The sequence below is a fragment of the Mus caroli genome, unplaced genomic scaffold, assembly GCF_978045245.1.
Source record: "Mus caroli unplaced genomic scaffold, Mus_caroli_1 scaffold_1, whole genome shotgun sequence".
Classification (NCBI taxonomy): Eukaryota; Metazoa; Chordata; class Mammalia; order Rodentia; family Muridae; genus Mus; species Mus caroli.
Genome location: NW_028227256.1, coordinates 33618739 through 33638374, shown reverse-complemented (window position 1 = coordinate 33638374; position 19636 = coordinate 33618739). Strand labels below are relative to the sequence as shown.

General features: G+C 44.4%; 1 protein-coding gene across 1 annotated transcript in view; it reads right to left on the bottom strand.

The window, feature by feature from the left end:
* The window catches only part of CUNH2orf92 (chromosome unknown C2orf92 homolog), a 39791-nt gene that overhangs the window by 16536 nt on the left and 3619 nt on the right, over window positions 1–19636 (bottom strand). Inside the window, exons 3-5 of the mRNA XM_021172835.2 lie at window positions 16840–16926; window positions 14964–15047; window positions 4999–5100 (exon numbers count right to left, since the gene is read on the bottom strand). Of these exons, the coding sequence (XP_021028494.1) occupies window positions 4999–5100; window positions 14964–15047; window positions 16840–16926 (273 nt within the window). The remainder of the gene's footprint in view (window positions 1–4998; window positions 5101–14963; window positions 15048–16839; window positions 16927–19636) is intronic.

Below are 19636 nucleotides of genomic sequence, written 5' to 3'. Positions count from 1 at the left end.
TAGATACACTGGGCGCTCGCTCTCTCTCTCTCACTCTCTCTCTCTCTCTCTCTCTCTCTCTCTCTCTCTCTCACACACACACACACACACACACACACACACAAATAACTTAACATAACCATAACATAATTTATTTTTTTAAACCCGAAAAATGGCTCAACAGTTAAGAGCACTTGATATTCTTGCAGAGGACCTGAGTTTGGTTCCCAGCACCTACCTGTCAGCTCACAATCATTTGTATCTCCACTTCCAGGCTATCTGGCATCCTCTTCTGGCTTCCATGGGCATCGGACATGCATATGATGCACAGGCTTGCATGCAGGCAAAACACCCATGTACATAAAATACAAGTTAATTTAACATTAAAACAACCTTTAAAGGTGTGAGGCTCAGCAGCTAAGGGCACTGGCTGCTCTTCCAGAGGAGCTGGGTTCAGTTCCCAGTACCCGCATGGCACCCAACAACCATCTGTAACTCCAGCCCCAGAAGAAATACAATACCCCTTTTCTGGCCTCCTCGGGCCCCAGGCACTCCCACACCGCACAGACACACACAGACAAAACAGCTATACTCACAATATAAATATATTTCTGCCGTATGTGCTCAGAATCAAACTCAGGTTCTCTGCAAGAGCAATAAGCACTTTTAATTGCTACACCATCTCTCCAGATCTCCGCATTATTTTTTGAGACAGGGTTTCTCACAGGAATTCATAAACTGACTATCGGGACTAGCCAATGACCATCTCTGCTGCCCTAGCACTGGAGTGGAGGTGCGTGCCACAGTACCCAACTTCTCACATGGGTACTGGGGATGCGACCTCAGATCCTTCTATTGTGCAGCAAGCATTTTTACCAGTGCCGCTATCTCACCAGCACAAATAATCAGTTTATATTGTGAAAATCAGTTTGGTGTTAATTGGCTTCAAACCTAATGTAGGTAGCCAACTACATACCTTGGGTTCTAGGAAGAAAGAGGGAGGAAAAGAAGGCCCAGTGTGTACTTAAGATTGTGGCCATGTGCTAAAACAAGGCTCTATAAGGGAGGAAAATATCAATATGCTTATTAAAGTGACACTAAAGTGAGGTCCTCTTTGCTCCTGGGCAAATATTCCAGAAAAACCTATCAAGAAGGCAGGTTAGGAACTTCCTTAAGGTTTAAGATGAGATATCAAATTTGTACCTGGGAGCTGAGCCCAACAGGGCACCTGGCCCCTGCTAGGGAAACAATAGGGGGCAAGAAACAAGCACCCATATTTGAAAACTATCTCATACTCTGAATGCTTTAAAAGGTGAAACACTGTCATTGCTGCTGTTCAATGACAAATATTCTGAGTACATCGTCAGTCCATTCAGCCAAAGGCAGGTTGACTGGAGCCAGAGCTCCCCACCCACGGACACTGGGGTTAAGTGTCTAAAGATAACACCTGGAGAGTGTTGCTCTGGCTGATGTCTGCAAAACAAAACACCAACTAGACCTAACTGGTAGCCCTGTCATTCTCTATTTGTGGGCCAGCACTGCCCCCTACTGGACATTAGACTTGCACCAGGTTATTTAACCATCCCCTAGATAGGAAACTCACGCGGAGTAACAATGTGGCCACACACAGTAACAATGTTGCCACATCAGTTACAACGCTGCCACCCCAGACCACTGTGAGATAAAATGAGTAAATACGGAAGAAAACTCCAAGAGCTGACAGAGTGAGTGCTCACTCTGTTGGCACAATAGCGATTACTATTGTGCCAGTTACCCCCAGATCCATTTATTAAATAACATTCAGATCAGCACTTCATATGCCCTAATGCCTCCATGGGGCAGAGTCTAGCCTGTACTAAACAATGCTATGATCTGCCTTATTGTCATTTTGAAGCATAGACTACATAAATGACGACTATCAGGATCAGTGAGATGACATACGTGCAGATACTCAACATACCCATAAAAATACATAGATCTCGAAAAACAAACCTACCACAACAAATAGAAATTGAAGAATTTATCCTCAATATGTAGATATATGTACATACCTCTGTATGTGTTTGGGTAGAGAGGGAGATAGATGATAGATAGATAGATAGATAGATAATCTTTCTTATATTAGTTCCATAACTTCTAACTTACTCAGAAAACAGTACAAGCATTTCCTGCTGAGGGAGGTACTAGACAGAGTATAACTGTATTTCCACTGCTCATAAAGATTGTCTTGGAGATAGTAACAACGTAACTAATGAGTATGGGTGAGAGACTCTGTAATTTATAAAGTAAAACTATATCTGCAGATGCCATATCATACACACACACACATACTCATATTAATATACAAGAATCAAGTAAGGTCCGGTCCTCGTTTGCTTCTCCAATGCTGTGATAAACATCATGGTTGAGAGCAACTTGGAGAACAAAAGGGTTCACACGGCTCACAGCTTACAGTCCATCATCACAGGAAACCGAGGCAGGAACCTGGAGGCAGGACTGAGGTAGAGACCACAGCGGCATACTGGCATGCTGCTTACTCACTCGCCTTTTTGCACAACCCAGGACCACAGCCCTCTAGACTCTCCTGCATTGGTTAGAAAAAAGAAAATGTCCCCCCACCAGACGTGCCCATGAGCCAAACTGATGAAGGCAATCCCTCAGTTGAAGTTCCCTCTTCCCAGGTCACACTCAAGTTTGTGTCAGGATGACAAAACCAACCAGCACAGATTTTTAAGAACAGGAAATGACCGTGCATAAACCGGTTTTCTTCCTACCAAAATTTTAACTTAGTAGCATATAGAATAATAGGGAAATCTTCACTTACAATAACAATACATAAAAGTATAATTTAGCAAATAAACATTCTTATACACACATAAAGATATATATACACACATTAGATAAATATATATATATATATATACACATAGACAGATACATATATATATATACATACATATAGATATACATACACACAGATATAGGTAAATGATAGATAGATAGATAGATAGATAGATAGATAGATAGATAGTTAGATAGATAGACATATATATTCCTATAGCTAGATAAAAATAGGAAACACATTGAAGAAGGCAAAGATATGCTTGATAATTTGTCCATGGTATCTCCATTTCTAGCCTGGAATGATTCAACACCGGTTTTTCCAAAATGATGGAGAAAAATACAAACAAGCTTTTAATAAAATTAGACAGGATGGTGTTAAAGTTCATATGGAAAAACTATTATACAAAATGGCCAGAAAACCACTGGGGGGAAAAACCCAGAAACTATAAAGGGTCCTACTAGATGTTTAAGCAAAATATTTCAGCCCCCTATTAAAACTGTGTGATGATGTTACACAAGGAGATGAATAGGAAGCTCAGATAGAACCCCAGAGTGTGTGTGTGTGGGGGGATTACTCCATGATAAAGGAGATATATCAGACCACTGTCATTACGATGGACTAATAAATGGCACTGAGATAACTGGTAGCCACGTCAGGGAAAAATGGGCTGATTGTATCTAAAAACTGTTTAGTGAAAAGCTTCATGTTTCAGATTTGTTATCTTTTCTTGGAAGTGGAGGCTTTGCAGACACAGGTAACAAGGGAAAAGTAGACGTTCTGGCCCTCACCCACTCCTTAGGCCACTGTCTCCAGGCCTTGCTCAAGGTGTGTCTAGTTATTTACCGACGAGATGCCCAATTGTATTTAACATATCGTTGACATGATATTTATAGGAAACAAAGTCAAGGATATTAGAAATACTCATTTTAGCTAGGCAGCAGTGGTGCACACCTTTTATCCCAGCACTTGGGAGACAGAGACAGGGGAATCACTGAGTTTGAGGACAGCCTGAGTGAATTCCAGGATAGCCAGGGCAAGAAACAGAAGAGAAGAGAACGATTTTAAAAGGTATTTGTTGGGATGGAGGGGAAGAGGGGAAGACCCTCATAGACTCCTATATTTGAATGCTTGGTCATCAGGGCATGGTACTATTTGAGAAGAATTAGAGGCATGGCCTTGTTGGAGGAAGTGTGTCACAGGGCGAGTGGGCTTAGAGGTTTCAAAGGCCCAAACCAGCCCAGTGTCCCTCTGCTGTTCCTGCTGTCTGCAGATCCAGATGTAGAACCCTCAGCTACTTCTCCAGAACCATGTCTGCCTGTGTGCCTCCATGCTCCTGTCATGATGGTGATGGACTAAACCTCTGAAGTGTAAGCCAGCCTCAATTCAATGTTTCCTTTTATAAGACTTGCCATGGTCGTGGTGTCTCCTCACAGCAACAGAACACTAAGATGGGGTTTTTTGCTTGTTATTACTGTTGGTTAGTTTGGGAATTTTTAACAGTTAGTGTGGTGTGAGCATGCGTGTGTGTGTGTGTGTGTGTGTGTGTGTGTGTGTGTGTGTGTGTGTGTGTAAGTTACGCCATTTATGTGATGCCAGTGGAGACCAGAAGAGGGTGTCGGATGCCCAAGAACTACAAGTTAGAATTGTGGTTGTGAGCTGCAAGGTATAGGATCTGGGAACTGAACGCAGGACTTCTGGAGAGCAGCCAGTGAGCTTACCCACAGACCATCTCTCCAGCTCTTTTTCTTGTTTTTTTGAGACAAGATCTTATGTGGCCTAGGCTGACCTCAAACTCACCATGTAGTCAAGGAAGGATGCGATACCATATTTTCTCTCTCAAATTATTCAGGTACATGAAATTATAAAGTGTGTTTAGTGGATGTTATTCATGCTACTCAGGGTTTGGGCCACCAGGAACAGTGAACTCTACTCTCAAATAAGTTGCTTTTTGCCGAATGTCATCCAGGATGGCAGAACATGCCTGACCTGCATCTCACAGACTCCATGGTGACAGAAATTACAGCAAGGGGTTTAGACACTCTCTTCAGTTTTCACGTTGGCAGCAACTCATCAGTAGTTGTTTTTTCCAGAATGTTCAGATCACAGCATAGAACACCAATACAACACAGACTACAAGAACATATGAACAGTGAATCTAGGGGCAAAATACTTGCTTTCATTCGAGTTTTCCCACGTGAGTGGCTCAGCAGTTGTTCCTGCATCTTCTTTTGATGAATATTTCGAATCTTTAGAAAGCGCCTGCCACAGAATCTCATCTGAAGAGAAACAAGCAAAAGCACATGAACATACGGCAACATACGTGGGCATATTTTGCACTGCACATATTCAGCACATCCATGGATGCATGAAGGAATAACCTGAATTCAGTGGATGCAGGATGCTCTGCTCTAAGATGCCATCGTAACTACAGAATCGTGATTGTACCAAATATCCCGGGCAGAGGACACCACCCACCAAGCACATTGACTAAAATCTCTGTCCCCTGCCTGATATGTGGAGATACAGCTTTCCTTCTTGTTCCTGTCACTGGGACTCCCCCTCCCCCTTAACACTCTAGGATTGATACATAAAGACAGGCTTAGGCTAAGAGTCAGAAATGAGGCAAAACATGTTAAACGGTCATTAGGAGTTTTATTTATAAAACTCTTACTAGTAGGACTGGAGAGATGGCTCAGTGGTTAAAAGACCTGGCTGCTCTTCCAGAGGACCTAGGTTAGATTCCCAGCACCCACGTGGTGGCTCACAATCTGTTGTAACTGCAGTTCCAAAAGATATGATGCCTTCTTCCAGACTCCTTGGGCACTGCACCCATATAATACACAGGCATACATGCAAGCAAACACTCATACACATGAAAGAAAAATAAATCTTTTTAAAAACTGTTACTAACATTTTGGGATTAACTAGAATTTTTTTAATGTTTTAACGTCTCCTTCCCTTTTAACGCCCAGAGGCATCTGTTTTTCCCTGGAATGTGGCCATTTTACTCCTTCCCCACAGAAAACAATCATCAAAAATCCTATTCACTTCCCAAAGGCTCTGAGATCATTCCCAAGGATGGGTGTGTGTGTGTGTGTGTGTGTGTGTGTGTGTGTGTGCTGTGCATGTGCATTGTGGTGTGTGTGTGCAGTGTGTGTGTGAGTGTGTGGTGTGCGTATGTGTGGTGTGTGTGTGTGTGTGTGTGCGTGTGCATTGTGTGGTATGTGTGTGTGTGTGCATGGTGTGTGTGAGTGTGTGGTGTGCATGTGCATGGTATGTGTGTGTGTGGTATGCGTGAGTGTGTGTGTGTATGCGCTATTTGTTTTCATTTGGTGTTTTTTGTCTTGTTGATTTTTTTTTTTTTTTTTTTTTTTTGGTTTTTCGAGACAGGGTTTCTCTGTGTAGCCCTGGCTGTCCTGGACCTCACTCTGTAGACCAGGCTGGCCTCGAACTCAGAAATCTGCCTGCCTCTGCCTCCCAAGTGCTGGGATTGAAGGCGTGCACCACCCCTGCCCGGCTATGTCTTGTTGATTCTTTAAATTTGTTTTAATTTTCATGTTCTGGGTTGTTTACCCTGTTTTTGTTTTTGCAACATAAAGATGAATGGGTAGGGAGGTTGGGAGAATCTAGGGAGTATTGGAGGGAAAAAGATATGACCAGAATACTTGCATGAAAAAAAATTAAATAAAAATTTAAAAATCCAAACTTTGAAAAATCTTTAAGAATTAGTTAAAAGGAAGAGAGAATACATGTGTGCACACAGACATTCACACACACACACACACACACACACACACACACACACTGAGGTCTGTTTTGTGTTGGCCAATTGCTCCTGGACATGGGACCTGCCTTGAAGTAAGGTTGATATACTCAGTGACACTCTACTGGAGAAAACTGATTTTCCCTCTCTGAGCAGGAATCAAATGCAAATGGCTTCTTGGTTTGGGGTGGGGCTTTGCGGCCTCTTCCGCTCCTCTGTGCTGGGGTTTAGTCTGGTTTGAACTTGTGCTGTTAATCTCTATGAGTTCATGTGGGCATCAGATCTGCTATATCTGGAGAACGCTACTCCCTCAGACTCATCCACCACCTCTGACCCTTACAGTCTTCCTGCCCCTTTCATATAGACCCCTCAGCCTTGAGGGGAGGGGGTTGATAAAGACGTCCTGTTTAGGGCTGACTGCAAAGTCTCTCACCCTCTGTGCACTGTCCGGTTGTGAGTCAGTTACCATCAACCATAAGGAGAAGCTTCTCTGAAGAGGCTTAAGTGATGCTCTGCTCTATGGGTGTGACCACATGTCACCAGGAATCATTTTCTTGTAGTGTTCCTTTAGTGAGATAATAGTACTAGGCTTTTCCCCAGGCCCGTGACTATCCAAGTCTCAGATTTGAGGCCGCTTTAGCACTGTTGGGTACAGGTTCCCCCTCATGGGGTGAGCCTTAAATAAAGGGGGTTGGCCACTCTCATGACATCTGTGCCATGATTGGACCGCTCCGTCCTACAGGCAGGTCCCTGCCGTAGGCTGCCGAGTTCCTATCTTGGTGAAACTGATGATTTCTTTCCCTTCCAGTAGCATGAGAGGGAGGTACCTTTCAGCACCACAGACATTACTTAGTAGGGATACAGCTTCTAGTTTCAATTTTGCCATGTTTGGTGACATAAGTAAGCTTTACCTTCATCAAGGGGTCTAACCATCGGGTTTTGGAGAGTAACCATTGCCTTGGAAATGCCTGCAATGTTTGGCTAGTTGGAGGCATCTCTGGAAGCCCTTTGGCCAACAGATCAAATAGATGCGACCCATTCCTGGTGCTGAAGGTGTTACTTGACTGTGTTGTCATCTAGTTGAGGCATTGTCTCCCTCGTCATACAGTGATGCCGTGTAAATTCCTTTCATATATTTATATTTTTAAACCGCTTCTATAGTACTAGGTTTCCATTTGGCTTTGCCTTTTAGTGTTAGTCGTCCTCCTTTATGTCTCCTCCTTTACCCTGCCCTCCTATCCCCCACCCATTAGATCTTCCTAATTATCTCGAGAATGCTGTCTTTCCCCTTCCTTGGAAGACCTTCCGCCACCCCCATGGCCCCTTACTAGGTGCACAACCTCTGTGGTTATTCGAATTGAAACATATCTAAAGCTTAAGAGCCAACACTCCCATATAAAAGAAAATGTGCATTATTTATTTTGGCATCATCTCTCGAGGGACAAATGCCAGAAATGAGCCCTCAGATTCATCATGATATCAGCAAAATCACTCACTATGCCCTCTCAGAAGCATCTGCTGTCCTGTAAGTGTCTTAAAAAATATTGCTCAAAGACACTACAAGAAAACTCAACTAACCTGGACTCATAGGGGTTGGGAAGACTGAACCGACAACCAGAGTTGGCTCAGGTTGACAACTGAGCTTGGCTCCTGCTCAGCTGCTTATGTGCAATTCTTCAAGTCTTTCACCAGGTTTGGGCATTTCAGACAGATCCACTGGTCTCTGCTTTCTGATTGAAGACACGCACCACCACACCTGGCTGGCCTCTTTCTGAAATCTCTTGCTTTGCATTCTAGTACATATCTGTCAGGTCCTTATGTTGCGTTTCCTTATTGTTGTCTGTCTTTCTGCTCTTCAGAGCAGAAATTTTAGTGTCTTATCTTCAAGACTGTTTACCCAGTTCCTATCTATTCAGAACTGTTGGTGAACTCTTCTAGGGAGTTCTCATTTTTATTGTTGTTTGTTTGTTTGTTTGTTTTGTTTGTTTGTTTTTAGAGACAGGATTTCTCTGTATAGACTTGGCTGTCCTAGAACTCACTCTGTAGACCAGGCTGGCCTGGAACTCACAGAGATTCCCCTGCCTCTGCCTCCTAAATGCTGGAATTAAAGGTACGCGCCACCACTGCCCCGCTAGTGCTTTATTTTTTAACTTCACAACTTTCCTTGGCGCCTTTCTCTTTCTCTCCCTTCCTTCCTTTACTCCTTCCCTCCCACCCACCTCTGGGTTTTAAGGCAAGGTCTTATGTTATGACCCAAGGCTGGAACTTTTACACACATGTGCATGGGCACACTCACAGACACAGTGCCCAGCTCACTGTGTCCCCCTCCATCCCTCCAGGTGGGATTCCAGGCATGGAGTAATGGTTTCTATTCCCTCTTTATCAATGTTCTCGTTCTGGGGGCTGGTGAGATGGCTCAGTGGGTAAGAGCACCCGACTACTCTTCCGAAGGTCCAGAGTTCAAATCCCAGCAACCACATGGTGGCTCACAACCATCCGTAACGAGATCTGGTGCCCTCTTCTGGAGTGTCTGAAGACAGCTACAGTGTATTTACATATAATAAATAAAAAAATCTTAAAAAAAAAAAAGAAAGTTAAAATAGCATTTCACTGTGATTTAAAAAAAAAAATTCTCGTTCTGTTCATCATATATTGCTCTTCTAGCTTTCTTCTCCCTGGGTTTTTATTTTTCTTTATCTTTATTCATTCACCCCTATGGAAGCCACCTCTAAGTTAATAGCTCTGATGCTTTCAACGGGTAGACCTCCTCAGGGAGGGGATCTATCAAATTCCCTTTTCCTATGAATGAACCTTACATGCCTGTTTCCCTGTATGCTTTGTAAGTTGATTTTTAAGGTGAGCGTTTGAGGAGCTGTGTTTTGCTAACTCTTGATATTATCCTCCCCTTCTCAGGGGCTGCTGGTCCTTGCTTGCTAGTTAAGGGCTAGGACTACATATTTACAACTTTGTCAAACTATTTTGAACAATGTGTGTTCCTTAGTAAGTGTGGGCCCTGCTTGTTTTACAATCTCTGAGGTCAGCCAGTAGCCTAACCAAGATGTTCTCAAGTTTCTATCTCTCAAAAGAAGAAAAAACAGGTTAATTCTTTATAGGTGGTGTATGTGGTGGAGGCCGGAGGATAGCCCTGCAGCCTGTTCTCTCCTATATTACGTGGGTTCTGGGACTGAACACGGATCATCACATTTGCACTGCATGCACTTTTAACTGCTCAGCCATTTTCCCCACCCTACACAGCGTCTTCCTCTTTCTTTAAGGTAGAGGTATGTGTGTGTGTGTGTGTGTGTGTGTGTGTATGTATGTATGTATGTATAGGTGTGTGTATGTATAGGTGTGTATGTGTGTGTATATAGGTGTGTGTGTATGTATAGGTGTGTGTATGTGTGTATATGTGTGTATGTGTGTGTATATAGGTGTGTGTGTATGTATAGGTGTGTGTATGTGTGTATATGTGTGTATGTGTGTATATATAGGTGTGTGTGTGTGTGTGTGTGTGTGTGTGTGTTGCACATGAGTACAGCCACCCACAGAAGCCAGAAGACTTGTATTCTTGTGGAGTTACAGACGGACATGAGCTACCTGATATGGAGACTAGGAGTCAGTCTCATAGAAAGCAGTATATACTGTTAATTGCTGAGCCATCCATCTCTCTAGACCTACCTCTGTAAATTCTTCACTAGTCTGGAAGCCTCCATAGCCTGGAGAACTTTATAGTACAGTATACTCCTGCTGTCCTAGCCCTTCAATGATCTAAAGCAACACCAGACCAAAGCAGAACCCCAAATCCTGGTGGCCTCTTCTTAGGCACTGTAGGAATTTGACAAGCCTCCTCCCAACAATTCCTAAGACAATTCTCCCCATTATGTGGTAAGTTCACATCATATAGTGAGGGTACAACACTCCAACTACACTTGATATGCTATCAGGTAAACCCCAGTATAGGAATGGGTTGCATCTTTTTGACTTTTTGGCCCACAAACTTCCCCCAAAACATTACAAGCTATTGACAATGGCTGTTGGTTACCCCCTTCTACCCGTTGGTAAGACTCCATTGCTGAAGACGCCACATACCTCTGTCATTAACCCAAAAATTGAGCTGTTGCTCAACCATAAGCTTCACCCCTACTGGCTGGCATTCAGAGAGTTGGAAGGTCTACACCCTACCAGAGCAGAAAAATTACCATCAATCTTGCCCATCTGTGAACCCTGAAAGCTACAATATCGACCTGTGCACAAGACATATCCCTGATGCAATATTGGTACAGATATTATGGGAGTAACCAACTACTTTTTAAAAACTGGGTTTATGGCCCAGTCCATAAAATGGAGCTCATAACTGGCACTGCTCCTGAGGCCAAGAATCTGAGATTAGATAGCTCACAGCTCAAGAGCAGTGGTTCTCAACCTGTGGGTCACAACCCCTCAGGGTTGACCTTTTCTTGGGGATTACCTCAGACCATCAGAAAACAGTACTGTTATTTACATTACAGTACATAACAGTAGCAAAATTACAGCTACGAAGTAGCAACAAAAATTATGGTGGTGGGTCACCACAACACAAGGAACTGTACAAAAGGTCACCAAACTAAGAAGGTTTAGATCCCAGGACCTATAGGAAAGCTACTACTAATATTCTGCTAAATGAACATAGCAACAAAATGGCTCCTGGTGACATAGTGCTACACATGTAGACCTGGGCATCACTCCATCCTCACCAGAGAAGACACTTCTTTTTTTATTTTTTATAGATTTCTTTATTTTTAATTTATGTGTATGAATATCTTGCCTACTCGAATGTTTGTGCACTTTGTGCAGTCCTGATACCCCCAGAGGCCAGGTAATGGTGTTGGATATTCTGGGACTAGAGTTAAAGACGTTTGTGAGCCACAGCACGGTACTGAAATCTAGCCCAGGTCCTCTGGAAGAGCATTCACTGCTCTTAGTCGCTGAGCCATCTCTTCAGCTCAATAAGTTTCTTCTTGCAGCAGATGGTAATTAACACAGTGACTTACAGCTGGACAGGGGGGGACCTCGGAGCACTGAGCTCTAAATGGGGTGTCTATCAAACTCCCTCTCCCCAAGGCTCAGAGAGCTGTATAGAAGAGAAGAAAAGATTATAAGAGTGGGAGTAGGGGAGGTAGGGTGGAATAGAAGACTCCAAGACAGTATTATTTTCCCTACACAGCAGGTCTGATGCACGGATGAACTCAGAGAGCCTGTGAATGCGTACACAAGACATGTTCATGTTCAAACCAGACAAAATTCCAACACAGAGAAACTGTTGCAATTCCTAACCCTAACCAAGAAGCTGTTTGCAATTGATAGCTGCTCAGAGGAGGGGAATCAGTATTCTTCAATGGAATGACACTGGGTATATCAACCATACCACAGAGCAGGCCCCAGACTCAAGAGCACTTGGCCAATATGAAATGGGCAGCGTGTGTGTGTGTGTTTGTGTGTGTGTTTGTGTGTGTGTGTGTTTGTGTGTGCGTGTGTGTTTGTGTGTGTGTGTGTGTTGGGTTTTTGTCTTTTTATTTTTTTGAGAGGAAAAGAACATGAAGTTGGGTGGGTAGAGAGTTGAGAGAGTTAGTGTACTGGCTAGTTTTGTGTCAACTTGACACAGCTGGAGTCATCACAGAGAAAGGAGCTTCAGTTGAGGAAATGCCTCCATGAGCTCCAACTGTAAGGCATTTTCTCAATTAGTGATCAAGGGGGAAACGCCCCTTGTGGGTGGTGCTATCTCTGGACTGGTAGTCTTGGGTTCTATAAGAAAGCAGGCTGAGGCAAGCCAGAAAAGAACATCCCTCCATGGCCTCTGCATCAGCTTCTGCTTTCTGACCTGCTTGAGTTCCAGTCCTGACTTCCTTTGATGATGAACAGCAGTATGGAAGTGTAAGCCGAATAAACCCTTTTCTCCCCAACTTGCTTCTTGGTCATGATGTTTGTGCAGGAATAGAAACCCTGACTAAGACAAATTGGTACCAGCATAGTGGGGTATTCCTGTGACAACCTGACCATGTTTTGGGGAGGACTGTGGAAGGACTTTGGAACTTTGGGCTTGAAGATCCATTCGTTGTTAAGAGCTCTGTCAGATGTTGTGTAGGAGCTTGGAAGATAATGTTGAGAACAGTGCAGAAGATGGAGGTCTGGCTTGTGAAATTTCAGAGGGAAAATTAAAAACTTTTCAGAGCCATTGCTGTTTTGATTGTGAAGATTCTGTGGTTCTGGTTAGCTGGAGCTGAAGAATCAGCTGTGATTAACAAGATACCAGAACTACTAAAGCAAAAACTTTGCATTACTGGGACTATTGATGCTGGTTAGCTGGAGCTAAGAAATTAGCGGTGATCAAGAAGAGACCAGCATCGTTGAGGTGACATCTTCTGGGAAGTGTTTTCTGAAAGCACAAAGAGGCTGTGTTCCAGAGATAGCCAAGGTTGTACTCCTTCTGCAGCGGGACTTGGTAATGTGTAAGGATCACCCAGGTGGTACTGGTTTTGAAGGCATGAAGGGGTCACGCAGAGCAGCTGAGGCTCGGCATTGTGAGAGGCTATGGAAGGCCATTGGTGAAGGTGCAGCCTCAGTTGCCATTGACGACCCAGGACTGAAGGGGTCATGCAGTGTTTTGGAGATGCCAGTACCATGAGATGACCACCAAGAGCAGCAGCAGCAGTGGAGTACAGGCATCTGGAGCCTAGAGGACGATGCATGTGCTACAAAGGGCATGGCTGGAGTAGTGACCCAAGCCCTTGGAGGAGCCCAGAAGATCGTGAGTTGGATCCCAGACATTGGACAGTTGGAGATTGATTTTTGCTTTGACTGTGACTGTGCCCTGATATTTTCCCTCTTGAAGGAAGAAACTGTTTTAGTGGAGCCCACAGTTAAGAGACTTTTAATTGTAAAAAGACTTTGGATTTTAAAAGAGATGGATATTTTAAAGAGATTGAAAATTTAAGAATATGTAAAGATTGTGGGACTTTTAAAGTTATTTAGATCTTGGGGATGAATAAGAATGCAAAGGTTGAGGCTTACTAGTGATGTGTTTGTGTGTCAAGTTGACAAGGGGTCAATTGTACTGGCTAGTTTTGTGTCAACTTGACACAGCTGGAGTTATCACAGAGAAAGGAGCTTCAGTTGAGGAAATGCCTCCATGAGCTCCAACTGTAAGGCATTTTCTCAATTAGTGATCAAGGGGAAAAGGCCCCTTGTGGGTGGTGCCATCTCTGGACTGGTAGTCTTGGGTTCTATAAGAGAGCAGGCTGAGGCAAGCCAGTAAAGAACATCCCTCCATGGCCTCTGCATCAGCTCCTGCTATCTGACCTGCTTGAGTTCCAGTCCTGACTTCCTTTGATGATGAACAGCAGGATGGAAGTGTAAGCCGAATAAACCCTTTCCTCCCCAACTTGCTTCTTGGTCATGATGTTTGTGCAGGAATAGAAACCCTGACTAAGACAGTTAGGATCTAGGAATAATTAGGAAAGGGAAAACAATATGATTAAAATATATTGTATGAGAAAATATTAAAAATAAATAACACCCACATAATAACACTCCGTCAGTATATCTAGTTTATATAAATGTTAAAGACTAAGTAGATTTGAATAATTGAAGTGAGGTTTTAATTTTATATGTCAAACTTTATGCCATTCAGAAAAAAATACTTATAAAGATTAAAGATAAGAGCTTCTAAAAAAGAAAAGAAAGAAGACAGTTCTTGCCAGCTCTGCTGACGTATTGGCAAAGGAACAGATTCCTGGGGCTCTCCAGTCCTGTCAAGTGACATCTGGATCTTCACCTTTCTCAAAACCTGAGCAAGAGTTTCAGAGAGAACAATGAGGCAGCTCTGTAGGGCTGTAGGAAGTCCTAAAGCAAAGGTCTTCCCACACGCCCCAGGGTGTGAGCATGTAGGCAGGTTGGCCTGTTCCAGTCACCCAGGCTATTCTCCCCTGCTTTGAGAAGCAGAGTTCTTTCTTGGTATTTGAATTCCACTTTCTGCTTATTTTCTCAGGACTCCAATATTTAAAGGAACAGATTCTAGCCACACAACAACAGGCTTAACTTCCCTTTGAAGGAGCAGAACAAGTTACCTTAGAGACAGCCAAGGAGTGACCTCAGAGACAGCCAAGGAGTGACCTCAGAGACAGCCAAGGAGTGACCTCAGAGACAACCAAGGAGTTACCTCAGAGACAGCCAAAATGTTACCTCAGAGACAGCCAAGGAGTTACCTCAGAGACAACCAAGGAGTTACCTCAGAGACAGCCAAGGAGTTACCTCAGAGATAGCCAAAATGTTACCATAGAGACAAGGACGAGCAGGAGACTTCTTCAAAACCTAAAGCTTTCACAGACAGAGGTAACTTACCAAATATCTTAGCCAAGTATTCATCTTGCTTATGTGAACTTGATTCAAACTCAGAATCGCTGATGCCATTATGGTGGAGATAGGCTGTGAGAAATCAAATTTCAGCTGTGGTTAAATCTCTCCTCAAACCTAAACCTTGTCTCTTTAAAGCCCCACTCCTTTGCAAGGCACTTCTATAGGAAGAGCACACAACTGGTGCTTTAGTCTCCCTCTCATTGCTGTGAAAAAATTACTCTGACAAAAGCAACTTTAGGGAGAAAAGATTTGTGTTGGCTTGTGCTTCCAAAAGGATACAGTCTATTACAGTGTAGAAGACAGGGAGGCAGGAGCAGGATGTTGGCTGGTAACATCGCATCCATGCTCAGCAAGCAAGGAGAGATGCATGCATGCTTTATATACTGCACTCAGTTTTTCCACCTCATACAGCCCAGCATCCCCAGCCCAGAAAATGGTCCCACCCACATCAATTGATAAAATCAAGATAACCCCTCATAGGCATGCCCAGAGGCCCATGCAAAATTAATTCTGCAAAGTAGAGAAGTAACCATCACTGTGACCCCCATGCTTGCTTTGTCTGAGTGGCGCAGGGCATCTACGGAGTATCTGCAAGCATCTAAAGTTTGGGCCTACAAGGTGGATCGGCAGGTCAGGGCACTTCTGACCAAGCCTGATGAGTTCAATCCCTGGGACCCACATGTTGGAAGGAAGGGACCAACTCCAGACGTCTGCATGTACACCATAGCAAATGCATGCGCGACACACAAGACAAACAAATGTGTGTGAAAATAAACAGAGCCTGAAGCTCCAGCACACAGCCTGGCAGAGGCCATTTCCCACTGTTTCTTTGCAGACAATAGGCCCAAGCCACTGACTGATGTGTGTGCACACACAGGCTCTAACTTGAGACTGAAACTGGTAGAAGGGCCTGAGTGGTGGGTGCCAAAAGCCAAAAGCAGGGCTGCTTTGAGCCAATAAAAATCAAAATGACAAAGGCACAGTTATCTATTAATGAGACGTGAGGGAGTCATTAGAACAGAATACATCTAATCCTTAAGCACTTCACTGAAAGCATGCCCTAGTGTATCAACTAAGGGGATAGCCTAAAACTTGCCACAGAGCAAGCTAAAAAGACAATGCAACAAAAGTATTCATGTGTGAGCTTTTATTGAGTGGCCTATAAAATGCGTCGGCAGGATCATTAGTTACAAAACTGCTTTCTTTACCTATAATGTAATATCAGCACAACACATATTTCTGCTTTATTTTGCTAAGTAATGACCCACTCTCAATATTACTTAATGGAGACTGCCTTCTCTGCTATCTGCATGATTTAGGGCTCACATGCATGGGGGCGGGGGAGGGGCAGTTATGTTGCTTTGGTTTGTGTGCAAGGCCAGATGTTTTCTCTTAGCCTAAGCACTTGAGTATGGGTGTGAATGGAGAAATCAGCTGTGTGGCCCTGGGCAAATAGTTTACAAAGGCTGAGGCAGGATGGGGGTTAGAAGACTGTGCACCCCAAGACTAGCAATTCCTGGGCAATAAACTATAAAGGGTGAGAGAGAAGGAGGTTCAAGATGTTACCAGAAACAGCGATCCCACTCTCTGGACAACAACTGTAGTGACAGAAGCTGCCTGACCCTGCACAACAGCCACCCCACCCCCAGATGAAACAGGCACAGTCATTCTTTAACCACAGGCTTCATAAGTCATACAGTTTACAATGAGGGTCCCCCATCCTCTTTTTCTGCATTTCAGCTTGGCAGCGCCCCACCAATAGCTGGTTTCGAGGCTGCCCAAGTCACAGGCCATCACACCCACTAACCCCCACACAGCCTGTAAGCACACGTGCGCGTTGAACCCATTGACATATACTTGCTTTCATTCACGTCTCTCCCCGTGATCAGTCTGCCAGCTGTTTGTGCATCATCTAGATTGCTGGGATACACCTGCAGCACGATCTCGTCTGAAGAGAAACACGCGAGATCATTAGCACCCGATGTAAGCACAGTCTATCTTGGTCTGTATCTACCTAGCGCATGCACAGACTCGTGAATGAATGAGAAGTCAAACTCAGTGGATGTAGGATGCTCTGCTCTAAGATGCCACCATAACTACAGAATCATGATTGCACCAGATAGTACACTGTAGCTGTCCTCAGACCCACCAGAAGAAGGCTTTGGATCCCATCACAGATGGTTTTGAGCCACCATGTGGTTGCTAGGAATTGAACTCAGGACTTTTGGAAGAGCAGCCAGTGCTTTTAACCACTGAGCCATCTCTCCAGCCCCTGCATTATGATTCATAACCGTAGCAGAATTACAGTTATGAAGTAGCAATGAAAATAATTTCATGGTTGGCAGGGGAGGGGTCACCACATGAGGAACTGCGTTAAAGCATCATTAGGAAGGGTAGAGAATTACTGGTCTAGTTCCTGGAGTCATTCTGGCCTGCCTCTGAGTCTGTTCCCAAGCTGCCCCACACACAAGCAAAATGTCTTTCTTATGTTTCTAAGACTCACACCCTTTCTTCTCTGAGATGCTGTCTCTCCCAGTGTTAGGTCAAGGGGCCTGTTCCCTTACGATGCTAGTTTCTCTCAGAGGCTATAAAGCCCACAGCCTGAAGAAACAGCCACTTCTTTCCAATCCCTTCAAACCTCGCCCTCCCCAGCTCTGCCCTGGGACAAAGAGTTAAGCTGTCTGTCACATGCTGTGTGCGGTTTTTATAGCACCTTATGAATGGTTCTACCCAATGCCTGCCTCCTCCACGCTCCTGAGGTGTAGGTGAGATGCCTACCATGCACACCAACGCACACGAATGTGCACGTGTACACACATGCGTGCACACTCACACCCCCCCACACACACACACACATGTAAAGTGATGTGGAAAGCAGGTTCCTTTATGGGAGGGATTTCTTCAAAGGCTCCTCTGGGCCTCCCCCTCCCTGTCGTGCTTACTATCTTTCTCTTATTTTAGCTATCCTTCTGCAGTGGTTTAAGTGAGCAGTGCTTGTGTGTCTGGACAGTTGGTCCTCAGTTAGTGGCACTCTTTTTTTTGGGGGGGTGGAGATTATAGGACTGTTAGGAGGTACAGCCTTGGTAGAGGAAGTATATCACTGGGAACAGATTCTGATCTGTTGAAACCTCATCCCACTTTCTGTTCAATCATGTGCGAGTGTGAGTGCCTATATGTGCCTGTGTGTGCATACGAGTGTGTGCAGGTGTGTGCATGTGTATGTGCGAGTGCCTTGTGTGCATTTGTGTGTGCTTGTGTGCATGTGTGTGTGCACATGTGTGTGCACGTGTGTGCTTGTGTGTGCATGAGGAAGCACAAGTGTGTGCGTGTATGTGTGTGTGTATGCGTGCATGTGCATGTGTGTGTCCCTCCTTCCTGTTTGTGAACACAAATGTGGTCAGCCAGCTCCCTATTCCTACTGCCGTGCCCTCTCTGCTACTATTAGCTCTATTCCTCAGAAGCCATAAGCCAAAATGAGCCCCTTCCTCCCTGAGTAGGTCCCTGAGTTTATCACAGCAGCTAACACACATTCCTACTGAACCCTGGAGGTTTTAACAGTGACACCTCTACTCCTAAGTCCCAGTTGTGCTGGATTTAATGTGCTGTACTGTTCCTTTCTAACACTCCTGAATCCAGGCTCTGTCGTGGTCTGGCAGCCCTTTCTCCCAATGATCCTCATCCCTGAATGCAATTACATGCAAACCCTTTTCAGGAACCAACAATCTATGCCGTTATCCTTTTCCCTTGTTTGATACTGAAGTTCAGTGTGATTTGGGGCCAATAGGTTCAAAATCAAATCCCAGCTAAGACATGATCTTGGGCAAATAGCTTTACCTCTTGGATCTGTGGTTACCCTCACCAATAGGATGGGGAAGCGTTTAACTCAGAGGACTTTTGTGAAAACTGTGCAAGAGGGTCCGCAAGGCACTGAGCATAGGATGAGCGTGAACACTGTGTCCAGGGCCAAACACCTCACTGCCAATCTTTTTTTTTTTTTTTTTTTTTTTTTGGTTTTTTGAGACAGGGTTTCTCTGTGTAGCCCTGGCTGTCCTGGCCCTCACTTTGTAGACCAGGCTGGCCTCGAACTCAGAAATCTGCCTGCCTCTGCCTCCCGAGTGCTGGGATTAAAGGCGTGCGCCCCACGCCCGGCACTGCCAATCTTATAATAGCAAGCACAGAGCAGCTTCGGAACACATCAGTGCTCCGCTCTGTGGACTGCGGGGGTCAGGATGGAAAAGGAGAGAGTGTACCACCCAAGAAACGAAGGTGTCATTCACAGAAAAATGGGCTTTCTGTCACCGAGTCTATGCTTCTCCATCTCAAGCCTCTGTCACCTCCTTCTGCATCTGCCTGTGGTTGAAGCCTCAAAGGGTGCAAACATCTACACCCTCAGAGAAACTTCCTTTCCCACCCTCCCTGGTCGATAAATTGAGGCCACACAACACACAGAGGTCCTCAAAAGACAACGGAGACCCAAGAAGAGTATTGCTTCTCTAGATAGAAAATTTATTAATTTTATATATTTTGGAGGATGGTTGATAGAGGATCTCACTGTACACCCTTAGTTGGTCTTTGTAGACCAGGCTAGCCCAGAACACACAATCAGCCTCGCTCTGCTTCCTAAGACCTGGTTTTAAAGATGTGTGCCACCAGGCTCA